Genomic DNA, 13,368 nt, shown 5'->3' on the forward strand with positions numbered 1-13,368 from the left:
GCCTGATATAATCTGGCTCTTGTCTGTCTCTCTAACCTCATCTTCTGCCATTATCCTCTTGATCCGTGATGTTCTAGCCACCCACAGTGGTTTTCACTTCTCTGAGACCTGGGTTATCTCCTGCCTGGGCCCTTGTACATGCTGTTCTGGTTGGCTGGAATGCTCTTCTCTCTGCGTAACTGGCTCCTCCTTATCCTTCAGATTTCAGTTTAGAGTCACCACAGAGAGTCACTGTATCTAAAAGTAGTCAGGTCAAAATATTTTCATTCAGTCTGTGATCTGGGAAAATTATAAATTCACATATAAAGCTCATGCTATCTCACCCATAGATCAAAATGATGGCAAATAAATGCACAGGAAAAAGACGTATGAAGAGAGAGGCTGTGAGCCATGATATGCTCACTAAACAATCAAATTTAATCACAATTTAAGGAAAAAAGTGTTCAATTTTCCAGCTGTTGGACCAAAAAAAACAGCATCCTCTATACCAATATACGAAAATGCAACATGTTTTGAAACAGATGATGATGGACGGAGGAAATGAAATTAGTCAATTAAGCCACATTGCCCTATGTCACTGAGCCAAAGAGAAAAATTAATAAAGTTATGCCCCCAAAACCTTATTTTCCCCCAGAGGAGGCATCTGCCATTGCATGATCTGGTGTGCAGACACTTCTTCCCCGAGGCTGATATATACATAACAAGTTGTAGCAAACACTCTTACAAGAACAGTTATCTCACCTGCATATGAAATGCTAAGAAGCTTGCTTCTCTCAAGCGGGGGAGCCCAAGAAGACCACATGGCATGCATGGCTGGAAAAGTGACACCCTGAGGAGGGAAAAAGATATTTTTGATGAAATACAAGGTAGTTTTGTTAACGTTTTAAGTTCAGTTGAGTATTTTGTTGCAAGAGACATTTCTGGATAAAAGTCAAACTAGAATCAGGTTCCATGAAGTGAGATGTCTTCACACTGCTGAGTGAAAATGCCGCATACCGAAGTACTTTCCAAGTACCATAATGAAGCACTTTGAAAATCTGAACAAAGATCTGTGGATTCTCTCAACTGGTTTGAAGACTGCAAGGTAAGGGTTACAGTAAATCTAAAAGAACGTTACTCATTCACTTTATTAACGGCCTGAATGAAATGGGAATGTCACCAATACCTAACCTACTGAGCTAATACTTTGGGAAGCCAGTCCTGGTGGTCTAGTGGTTAAGATTCGGGCTCTCACCTCCACAGCCTGGGTTTCTTCCTGTTCTGCTCAGGTAACCACACCACCAGTCTGTCGGTTGTCATAGTGTGGCGGCTGCACGTTGCTGTGATGCTGAAAGCTGTGCCACCAGTATTTCAAATACCAGCAGGGTCACCCATGGTGGACAGGTTTCAGCGGAACTTCCAGACTAAGACAGACTAGGAAGAAGAACCTGGCCACCCACTTCTGAAAAAATTGGCCATGAAAACCGTGTAAACAGCAGTGGAGCATCATCTGATACAGTGCTGGAAGGTGGGAGGATGCTGCAAAAGACCAGGCGGGGTTCTGCTCTGCTGGACACAGGGTCGCTAAGTGTCAGAATCCACTCGATGGCACTAACAACAACACTGTGGGATACTGGAATAAAATTCAAATTGACCTCAATCAACAGGAAAAATGGTCCTACCAAAAAAAGGGTGAATTCAATTGAGTGTTTATAGTCTTTTTTTGTTTTTTCTAGTGATAACTAGCCTAGTAAATGCCAATTACTCATGTGGAGAGGCAATGGAGCAGTGTGGGCAGGGAGGCTCAACGAGACTTGGGAGAGGAGCAGATGCTGCAGGAGTGGAAGGAAGAGGTTTTGGCAAATTCGAAGCAGAGGTTCGTAGCTCTCCTCGGCCGCTCACTAACTGTGGCTCAGATAGATTAGTTACCTTCCTTGAACTTCAGGTTCTTTATCTGTAAAACAGATAATACTCTATCTTGCATGACTGTCGTAAAGATAAATGATGGGAAGTGCTATCATAAATGGAGAGAATAAGTGCTTTAATACTTTGTACTTTCTGCTGATTCTTTCAAAAACAAAAAAAGAAAAAAGAAATACTAATGGAAGGCAAAAATGATTTAGGCAGCACTGCAACTCGATAAGAATCTGTATCATGGAGCATCCACAGGATGAGTCATTAGAGAATAAAGCATAAGATGTTCAGAAATGTCCACAGAGATTCTGTTGTTTACAGACAATGCAGGCATATTTATGATGCTAGTGATGAAAGTGATGAGTTAGATGCTAGTGATGAAAGATGCTGACCTAAGTTCATGAATCAGGCGATGTACATGTGATACATACTGGAAGAATGGAGAAAGATGAAAGAACCGAAGAATAAACACAACTTAAATTCTATTTGGAAATAAAATGGTCACTTGAGATAGCAGTTGTAATATAATCAACATATTATAATGCTAAATTAGTGGCATAAACAGGAAGCTAAAATATGGGAATACATTCAGCAAGGAGATTCCAATATCTGGGTCAGAGAAAATATACTACAATTAAGTATATTTTACTCAGGTGAGAAGAGGAAGCTGGTAATAGAGGGGTTTTTTATCTTGTAGTCAAGAGGGTTTATTTAGTACACCTCTGTTTGGTAAGGACAAAATAAGAACGTTCAGATGAGTGACCAAAGCTTAAATTGAAATAGCACTTGGCAATTTCCAAAGTATTCTAGCAATCCTCACCCCACCTGAGCTGGGACCGAGGATGCGGCAGGCGCTTAGTCCCAATTTTAAAACTGACAGAACTGAGGTCTAGAGACTAGGACCCACCTAAGCTTTCACCCTTACATACAGTGGAGTTATTACTCAAACTCTGATTTTATGACTCCAGTCAGTGTTTTTCCAACACCGCACGAGACCCTGTTACCTAAAATAATCTTGCTATACACAAAACCCAGAGGTCACTATCTTGCTTGGGTAAAGAAATGTTAAGAGAGAGCAAAAGAAACCTACGGCTCAGTTTCACGGGTAGAAGTTCAAAGTTAGAAACAAAGAAAGATCATTATTTAAAGATGGAGGTACACACGATGAAATGCAAAACAGAAGTGGAAAGGAAAAGAAAGATAAGGAATTTAAAACATTTTAAATAAAAATCTTAGAAAGAGAGGAAAAAGAGATAAAAATGAATAAAAACAATTCTAAAAGCAGCAGAAAGGCCAGAAGAATCACAGAACTAAAGAAAGACAGTTACATAAAATGACAAATTGTTTGTCTCTAGGACCAGAAAAAAGAACAAATGATAAAGAAGAAGTTCTATGAATAACAACAAATGTAAAGGTAAGACAAGGCAATTCAACAATCTATTGTGTAAATATGTTTAGATCTGAGCAATCAATGATCGAGCAGAGATAAACTGTGACAAAAGTTCAAGAGGTTAAGGATGGTCTCTCTCACTATTTTAATAGGGGCTTATTTTCTTGTCTCCTGAGGGAGGAAAGAGTAGGGAAAGCTGTGAAGTGTTCCCTGGAACATGTTTGCTCTAGTCTTCCAGCAAAGCCTCCAACTTTGGGGTGCTCCTGATGTGGATCAAGGCTGCCCCAGGTAGAGAAGCCCAGGGCATCCTCACCTACATGCCAATCTATATGACCCGATGGATTTTATGGTGTGGATTAAGGCTGCCCCAGGGAGAGAAACCCAGGGCATCCTCACTTACATGCTGATCTATATGACCAGATTCATATCTAAAGTTATATGACCGCACAATAACCAGACCCCATCTGCACTGAAATCATTTAATGACTTTTTACATCATCTTTTCTTTTTCCAGTAAAAATAAGTCACGTACCCCTGCCTTATAAATTTAGCCCTAACCCTCAACTCAGGGCAGCAGCTCTTTACTGCCCATGGGTCTGTCCCCACGCTATTCCACACGATTTTCTAAATAAAAGAGCACTACTGGCAGACCTTGAGAGTCCAAGAAATCTTTCTTTCGATTCTTCAGCTTGCCGTCCGCACATCATTTCTGGTGGCCCGAACGGGGATCTTGCTTCATCGGCTTGTGAGCTGGAGTTCTGGTAAGTGCCCTTTTCTTCCTTGTGCCTTTCTCTTTTTCAAGGATGGATCTAAATTCACTTCTTCATTGGGAACTTTCTTGGACAGCTGTATGAATCCACGTTTGCTGCCCATGGCTACTCTATGGGACAAATCGTGGCATTCAGCTTGAAGAGAATCAGTACCTTAAGCCTCAGGGTGATGTAGAATGAATTAATCCATTCCTTCCTGACTCTGTCTCTAATATATAAATTTTACGTGGGCACGGGTCAACCACTTAAGTCATTAGGATGGTCGCCAATCTCCAAGATTCCTGTGGAAAGTTTCTTTTCCTAAGGCTGGATTGGTATCCCTCCCTATGCTCCTGACCACATTCTGAACTGCGGGAAAGTCCCAATTGGGATTACGGTTCAAGGAAAGTACCAAACTCTAACCTTTGCTTGAGTATGGGAACCGGTTCTTGGGAGAATGGCTTCAGGCTGCAATTGGGTAGAATGTCCCCCAGACTGGCGGAAAATTCCTCACTGTTTTTCTCTATCCTTTTATCTTGGGGACCATTTACCAGGCACCTATTACTGCCAGGCAGAATAGGGAAGATGTTCAAGGGATGCCCCCATCATCCCTTGCTACAGGAACCCCACTGGGGGGATTTTCAAGGTAATGGCTCCTTTTCTTTCATCTCTCTTAAAGTTCTCCTTTTCTCTCGGGGACCATTCACCAGGCACCTGTTACTGCCAGGCATAACAGGGAAGGTATACAAAGGATGCAATGCCAGGGGACGCCCCCATCACCCCTTGCTATAGGAACCCCATAGTAGGAACAATGGTAGGACGCTGCCCTAGGTTCGGGGGGATTTTCAAGGTAATGGACCCGTTTCTTTCATCTCTCTTAGAGTTACAACGGCCATTTTGGTCTCCTTTTGAGCTTTGCAACCAGGAAACAAAGAAATCTTTAAAGAGTCAAAGGCTCCACCCCTGGGAGCCCCAACTTTGGGTTTCCGGGCCTGATCACCCCGGTGACCCCAAGTGGGGTGCCCTCTCTTGATGGTTGACTCAGAGTATTTTAGTCAACTACTGAGTTGGCTATGAAGGTAGGAGACCTGTGATTTATTCTGTGAACTGTCATGCTAGGATAGTGTGCCCCAGCATGGGAACTGTTGTGTGAGTCTTATCTTGATAACCCTCAGGAAGAGGCCATGAGGGTGAGGTCTGATCTCTTCTTTTCCTTTCTTTGTCTGTTTTGTTTATCATCTCTGTTGTTACCAAGGCAAGGTTAAGTTCAGGCTGGACGTGACCAGAACCTGGACCTTCTGTAAAATCGAAAACTTGAGAACATTTTGTCAGGGACTTAACTCTCAACCCTGGCACTGGGAGCCCCGGCCTCCAGCCAGTTCCAGGCCTTTGCCTCCTGCTTCCCTGCCTCAACCGTGCTGGCTCAGGGACAAAGTGCCCTGGCTAAGTGGGACTTGACTAAATCTTATAACTATGTTGACACCTGCAATCGGGCTCTGCACCCTTCTCCAGTCCACTGTCAGTCGGACACTGGCTTTACTGCCATGAGGAACGCCGTAAGCATCCCCAGAGACTCACCACTCGGGTGCATTCTAACTAATTGGAAACACTTTCAATTGCATGGGTTATGCCCCAGAAACTCCAGCCGGGAGAAAACTTGAGGGGTTTCTCTGTGCCTTTACGATGTAGTTGGACAGGTAGATCAACCTAGAATGTCATTCAAGTTACAATCCAGTTTCTAGGAAATCAAGAGCAACTGTCCTTAAAAATCCTTTCAAGACTGGAAATACAGCTCTAGAGGCAGTTCAGATTCCACCCAGTTCCTTTATCTCGAAAAAGGATTATCATCTCCCCTCTCTAGGAACTACTACCTAGCCCATCACTAATTCCTAAGACTTAAAAAAAAAAAAGGGGTGGGGAGGAAAAAAACAGCCATAAGTGTGCCCTTGCCAAAAAATCGAGCATCTTGAGTATCTTCTCCACAAATATTGGTAAAACAATAGCCGTGCAGTCTCTGTATACGTGTGTCTATATGTATGTTATATGTGTGATATTTTACCTCGGGATGGTATGGCCAAAATTAAGAGCTCTGTTTAATTGGCTTAAAGTAAGTGCTTACATAAATTCTAAATGTAGGAGAAATTAATCCAATGTCCTTCAAGTTAACGTGATGTGAATTAATCTTTGGTAAATGAAAGTTTGTTTAAGTTTGTTGGTTTGATTGAAAATAGTCTTGCTGTCAGAGCTGCTGGTATTTGCATATGATGCAGGCATGCAGCCTGGGTTTACTAGTCAAATAAGTTCACGTTGTCTGTTAGAAATTTGTAAGCAAAATAATAGCTTTAAATGAGGACCAGTTTTGTCTAATGTCTCATGACGTTTTCGTAGGTAATCTGAACATAATTGTTGGAAACAAATAATTTAAATAGATAAAAGTGGGTACAATATCTGTTTTATGGTCTGTATACTTGGGGGGAAAAAAAGAGCTTCCAAATTCTTTTTGATAGCAATCTTGAGTTTTGCCAAGTTAAGTTAAATGATAAAAATCTGAGTATCTGGGTCATCTTTGGATTGGATAGAACACAAACATTATTGCTAAACATATCTAAGTTATCTACTTTTGGCTTCTTATTGCAGAGAGGCTAAAAGTCTTTGGGTCTGTTACTGTAAAGCGGCGTGTTTCCAGAAATTATGAAGTGTTTAGAATGCTGATATAAAAGACAATTCGTAATTGCTTACCTTTTTAGCGTCCACTAGGGTCTGTTAAGGGTTAAAAGTTCTAATTAACATATATAACTGAAGCTACTGGAAATTAATAAGGAAAACAGCTCTGTATTCAAGGAAGGTTAAAATGTATGTTTTCAGTAAGGAGGGTATAAAGAATGGAAGTATTTTTGTTTGTTGGGTTAAGAAAGATAAATTTGTCCTAATGTACTAGAAGGGAAGAAAGCAAGCATGGGACAAATTCTGAAGGCAAAAGAAAGTTGAGGAAGGTTTGTGAAAGAGAAATTCAGAAAGGAGTTTTACGCCTGCTCAAGTAGACTAAGATTAAAGTAAATCTAATTAAGTAAATGAGTTTTAATGTTAAAAATAAGCTGGTGCAGAAATTAAAATTTGGTTTTCTCTCGAAGGATAATTTTCTTGAACTTTTGGCCTGCTCTAACTCTACCTAAGAGATAAAAATCTATGTTTTGTTAAAATAATTTCCTATATTCAGAAAGAAAGAGGTCTCTCCTAAAATTTTTTGACTGTGTTGTTTGCTCTTGACTGTTTCTGTTGTCTCTTTGAATGGATACCTGAGCATTGTTTCACAGTGAGTGTTGTTTCCTATCTGAACGAGTGTTTTAAAAACTTTTGATATTTTTGACAAGCTTCTCCCTCAAAAATATTCACATTCTGAATGAAGGCTTTCTTTTGACCTGGTGGATGGAAGAAAAATTTCTCTGAGGATTTTCAGAGGGCCCCTGAGACTTCTCAAAGAAATTTGTTCTCTCTCTTCCTATAAGGAGGAAAATACTAAACTAATTAGGCTTATTTGGTCTATTAAACTACATGGGAAGCATTGTCAGATAAGTGATGATAAACTTCCTTAGGTGGTATTATGTGGGTAAATGCTATTAATACAGGTGTCTTAAAATTATATAGCATTCCTAAAATTCTGATCTGTCCTGGTTATCAGTCATAATTCTAGCTATTATCTAGAAGTGTTGTATGTCACAGAAGTAGCTAAGTTTCTTTGTCAATTGCCCTTTTGAGTCTTTTGTCATTTGCAGATAGTTGCTGTTTTACTCTGATGCTTTTTGCTTTTGCCAATATTTTTTGTCTTCAGAGAAATTCCTGGAAAGGATTCTGACACAAGGTTCTAAACTACAGGTTTATGATAAACTTTCAGATTATAAAACTGAACTGGGTAAGAAATTAGAGAATTCTAACGGAGAAACTGAGCTCATAGACCTGCTAACAGAAGATTAAGTTCAAGAATTGATTATACAGGACTGTGTGAACTGATGAGGATGATTATAATTTTTTTATGACTTCTGTTGGAAATATTGTTGAGTTTTGATTTCTCAGATTTAAGGAAATCTTTTCTCTTATGCTAACTATGACTTACAGCAATTTAGTGAAATTATACCTTTATGAGCAAAACTGAAACATTTATCTTTTTCTCCCTACCTGATCCCTCCAGAATTTGGAAACTCTTTGTGAGTATGATTATTTCGTGGTAAGATAGTTATTGCATAAGTTCACTAAGAATCTGTTCTCCTTATAACAGGACACATTGGTTATCTTACCAAAGCTTTGACTGGAATGTCATATTTGAGAGAAACATACAGGCTCAGACATGACAAGACAGCTTTTCAGGAACAAAGATTGGACTTTCTGGAAATAAAGCCACTTGGAAATATGGGCCTGGTACCTTGTTTACAGAGATTCTTGCAATCTTGCCTGGTAAGTAAGGAAGCTTGCTTATCTGGCAGGTGCAAGGAACCTCAGAATATTTTGGGGGACCTCGAGAAGAGAGGAGTCCACCCAAACTTGTAGGTATTGCAGGCAAAATCTGATGGCAAGTCCTTGGCTTGGCTTTTCTGGCCTCGAGAGGCCTTTACAGTTCAATCTGAGATTCCTCATAAAAAAATTCCAGCAAAGCAGATTTAAAAGAGCCTGTATAATCAATTGCTATTCTTGCTGCACTTATGTAAATACTTGGATCAAGTTTTATTGAAACTACACTTATTTTGCAAACCAGTTAATCTTAATTTGCCTATCTTTTGTAAAAATGAGGGTGATTTTAGAGAGAAAAAATTGTTTCAGCAGAAGCTATAGTACGCATTCATGGATATTAGATTCTAGCTCTTCTTTTCTACAAGATTCATCTATTACTAATCATAATGTCTCCTTGTGGCCATCCATCTCTGATACCTGGGAGCTCCCTGGCCACAATCAAACCTTTTCCTTCAATACTACTGCCCAAATACTAACTAGATTGGCCTTGTCACAGGTGGATCATAAACAACAAGTTCCAAAGGTAAAGTCCCCAACTTATCGATACACACAGGATGGACTATATCAAATTTGGGACGAATATATTTGGCTCACTCCTATTAGTGGTCAACTCAGTCAAAAGGCCACTCTATGTTGGGAACAAACCAATCACACCTGTGACACATGGCCTAATAGCACCTGACCTATGGGGAAAATTCCCCGTTACATGTGTTCTCATATCATAGCCTTAAAAAAATACTGATTGGTTTGGGCCTGACTGGGATAGGCGGCCCAGCATACGTTGGTTAGCCCCTAATGGCACTCAGTAGTTATGTGGCTCCCACTTATGGCCTTGGCTACCACCTGGATGGATTGGACGATGCCCCCTAGGCTTCGTCTGGATGCAGGGTAGAACTACATTTACTATATCTCCTCCTGCTAACCTACCCAACCTGCAACAGCACTGGACCTGCTCTGTCTTCCACTGTTTCACCTCCTGGACCACCTCTCGTCAAACGATTCTCTCGTCTCCAGAGGATCTGTACACCTTGTCAGCCTTGGACTCCACGGGTGCAGCCTTCCGGTCCGCTGAACCTCCTTCCTATACCTATGGCCCCATTTAGGGACAGCTCTACGACTTTGTACAGCCGGAAGTAGTTACAGAAGATTGACCATCATCCATATCCCCAAAAGATTTCGGGGCCAAATGGGTTCAGGGGGGATTTTATGATGTGGATCAAGGTTGCCCCAGGGAGAGAAGCCCAAGGTGACCTGGCCTACATGCCAATCTATATGACCCGATGGATTTTATGGTGTGGATTAAGGCTGCCCCAGGTAGAGAAGCCCAAGGTGACCTGGCCTACATGCCGAACTATATGACCCGGTGGATTTTTATGGTATGAATTAGGGCTGCCCCAGGGAGAGAAGCCCAGGGCATCCTCACTTACATGCTGATCTATATGATCAGATTCGTATCTAAAGTTATACGACCGCACAATAACCAGACCCCATCTGCACCGAAATCATTTAATGACTTTTTACATCATCTTTTCTTTTTCCAGTAAAAATAAGTCACGTACCCCTGCCTTATAAATTTAGCCCTAACCCTCAACTCAGGGCAGCAGCTCTTTACTGCCCATGGGTCTGTCCCCATGCTATTCCACACTATTTTCTAAATAAAAGAGCACTACTGCCAGACCTTGAGAGTCCAAGAAATTTTTCTTTCGACTTCTCGGCTCACCGTCCCCGCATCACTCCCACTTGAGACTTCACTGACCACACACAAAACCTACTTGGGTTATTTTCTAGTTAATCATTTTTCTAATTAAAGAATAAATCCCTGTTATCCTCCAATGTCAATTTTAGGTTCATATTCGTACCAAAGAATGGGCAAGGAGATGATATAGGGTAAGAAGAAAAACAAAAGAGAGAAAAAAATTACCTCTCCAAGTCCTTCTAGTGCTCTGAGCACAACGAGAGCTCCAACTCCAAAATCTGCGGCAATGGGCGTGAACAGGGTGAAGACAGCAGTGCCAAGGATCCCAAACCCCAGCAGCCGCTTCCCCCCGACTTTGCGAGCAATGCAGCCCCCGGGAACCTGCGTGACGATGTAGCCGTAAAAGAAGGAGCCGAGAATCCACCCCTGGGTCTCTGCATCCCACTGGTACCTTTTACCCTAGAAAGAGCAGCAGGAGAAAAACCAGCTTTTAAGACCTTTACTAAACAGCTTCTTTCTTTCACTGGCATGTAAGTACACATACACGCAATTCTGAAGCACCGTTTTAGACTGAAGCACGTGCAAACTTTCCACTCGGCAGGTAAGTCACCATGACACAGACATGCAGTTTCCAGGACTGAATGGGGAATAACTGAAAGCTATAAACCTCAGGAAGGCCTGCTATTTTATAAGCTAGGCTATCAAATGAGTTGTAGAGGCTTTGTAGGGACCACGACCAACAAGCCTCAAACAAGAGGGACAGGCTTAATGCAGAAAGCTACTAAACAGGGGACTGAAGTGGCTGAACCAGGCTTGTGAGACAGGCCTGGGTTCAAGCCCAGCTCTATTCCTTACTGGACTTGTGATCTGGGAAGAACAAATGACAAAGGCACATGAAAGCAGGCCTGACACACTAAGGGTTCACTTAATGTTGGCTATTAGTATGCATAGATATAGATCATTAATATCTCCCCCATTTCAGACCCAGCACTTGAAGAAGCATATAGAACAATACAAAAGGGCAAGAATTTAAACAAAGCCATAAACTTCCCCTGACTAGGAAATGTCCTTGAATTAGCAGCAGCACATACTAAGGTAATAGTGAAGATTTAGGGACTGATCTGAATATCTGACATCTTTAACACCTGGAGCTGTATAATCGAGCCAAGGTGTCAAGAACTGTTCCAGGATTTCTTTCTATTGTTGACACAAGGCAGGTGAAGAAAAGGAGCTGGATCAGCAAAGCTCTCGCCAAAGGGAGAGACACAAAGCAAATCCTTAATTATCCTTGTTTAGCTACCAATTTGTGGCTCATCCGTAGTACTCTAGGACTGCATGAACTGTCCAGCAATTACAGGTCACGGGGTGGAGTGGGGAAAGTGGGTGACATGCACCCAAATATGTATTCAGCTACGGTACTGAAGTCAGACATAAACATTCTTGACAAGTCATTATTTTGTCTGTGTGCTCGTCTGGGAGAAAACCTCTTCCCTGCCTGACGCTCTTGTTTGTAAAGGGCGGAGGAGACATGCCCAAGTGTGATCCATTCCTCTGCAAGCACCCACAATGGACGAAAACAGACTCGTAACAAAGGACACAAGTCCTTCTCTCTGTACTGTCTCCTCGTGTGATAAGCAAAATAAAATACTTCAAGATTGTAAAGTTCAATTTTGAACAAATGATAAACGCACACTTATCAATTCCACTATAACATGAGGCAGGCAAAATGATTTAAGTAGCTTAGGTTCGGCATGTGTAAATTTTGGAAAAGAATGCCCCCATTCTTATCTTTCATTCTGCAGTTGAGATGATCTAAGCTGTCCTTCCACAGGAATCTTGTAAGTAAAACAGGTACTAAAATAATAGTCCTACAAAAACTATTTAGCAACATCTAAAACAACCCAATTTTCTGGTTATGCCAAACAGGTTTTTCCAAATTCTCTTCAAGGATGGTATGTTAATAGAAGAAAGTGAAAAACAACTTTCAAAATGTGCGTTACAGCACAGCCACAGGAGCTATAGTGACAAGTTACTGTTCAACCAGATGCCGGGAAAACACAAAAGACAGCGCCTCAGAGGGGACATGAAGAAAGTGTTCGTGGTTTCTGGAGGATACAGAAAGGCCTTTCAATACCTTTACTTGGACGTATTTTAGGATTAAGATTGTTTGCTTAAAAAATATCACTTACCGTTTGACTACGAAGGATTTTCACGGGAGCAGAATGCTCTGCACACTCCTTGGAAGTTACGTTATCTGCTGAAGTCGTATTTGAATCGACCATATCCACCAGCGCAACACTCAGATTCACACGCAACGCGTAGAGAACAAAGAACCCAAAAAAGGCCAAAACTGCTAAGTTGTAACGAGCAGAGCAGCACACCGGAGCTGAAAGAAAGATTAGGGGAAAACTCTCATTAAAAGAATAACAGATGATACTCTCCAAATCACTGAAAGATGACCTTTCAGAAGTGCACAAATTCATAAACCATGAATATTTTTCTGAGAATATTCTCAGATTAAGCATATCTAAAAACATTTATCAGAGAGAATCTGTTCCCAGTATCTGTAGTTTTGATACACATTTAAGACACGAGAGCCTGACCTGTAAGACAGTTTCTTAAAACTAGGAGGCAGGAACTTTATGAACTCTGCTCAGAAAAATCTCCATTCCAGAGTCAAAACTGAATCCCCAGTTTCTGTTGGCTGGCAAAATATGAGAAAGTAGGTAAGGGGGTTTAATGGCATCATTATTTCTGAAAAACTCTCTAAAACATGGCCAGTAAGTACTCGAGTGCTCACTATAGCACAGCACGTGTACTGCTGACCATGGGTTGGTGGCCAGCCCACCATAAACATAGCACAGCACACAAAATGCACAGCCGAAGCTAGCGCACGAAAACCCTCTCCACAAATTCTTACCTTGAAAAGTATCCTCAGAGGCTGGGCTTGAATCAGAAGCCATGATTAATAGTTAGGGCTCTCCTAAACTAAATGTGTTTAAGAATCCAGAAGCAAACTTGCAGAATCTACGACAGTTGCAACTTCTGTGACAGTTGCTCAGTTGATCATGCTTAAAGGGCCCCGAGCAAAAAGGAAAATAAGGGAATGCACCACAACAATGGAAAGGGGAGGCAGA

At 41.4% G+C, this 13,368-nt stretch overlaps 1 protein-coding gene across 12 annotated transcripts in view; it reads right to left on the reverse strand.

Moving 5' to 3' along the window:
- SLC17A5 (solute carrier family 17 member 5) overlaps window positions 1–13,368 on the reverse strand; it is a 69,550-nt gene that overhangs the window by 48,115 nt on the left and 8,067 nt on the right. For 7 of the 12 annotated variants that reach the window (XR_002810821.2, XM_023650657.2, XM_001498010.5 and 4 more), the window contains exons 2-4: window positions 12,421–12,617; window positions 10,457–10,690; window positions 742–829 (exon numbers count right to left, since the gene is read on the reverse strand). Coding sequence is in view for 9 of the 12 variants with exons in the window: in XM_023650657.2 (XP_023506425.2) it covers window positions 742–829; window positions 10,457–10,690; window positions 12,421–12,617 (519 nt within the window). In the remaining 3 variants the exon portion in view is untranslated. Of the gene's footprint in view, window positions 1–741; window positions 830–10,456; window positions 10,691–12,420; window positions 12,618–13,151; window positions 13,357–13,368 lie in introns of those variants that run through there. The other 5 variants (XR_011422541.1, XR_011422542.1, XM_023650656.2 and 2 more) reach the window with 2 other exon arrangements.

This window comes from Equus caballus, chromosome 10 (assembly GCF_041296265.1).
Source record: "Equus caballus isolate H_3958 breed thoroughbred chromosome 10, TB-T2T, whole genome shotgun sequence".
Classification (NCBI taxonomy): domain Eukaryota; kingdom Metazoa; phylum Chordata; class Mammalia; order Perissodactyla; family Equidae; genus Equus; species Equus caballus.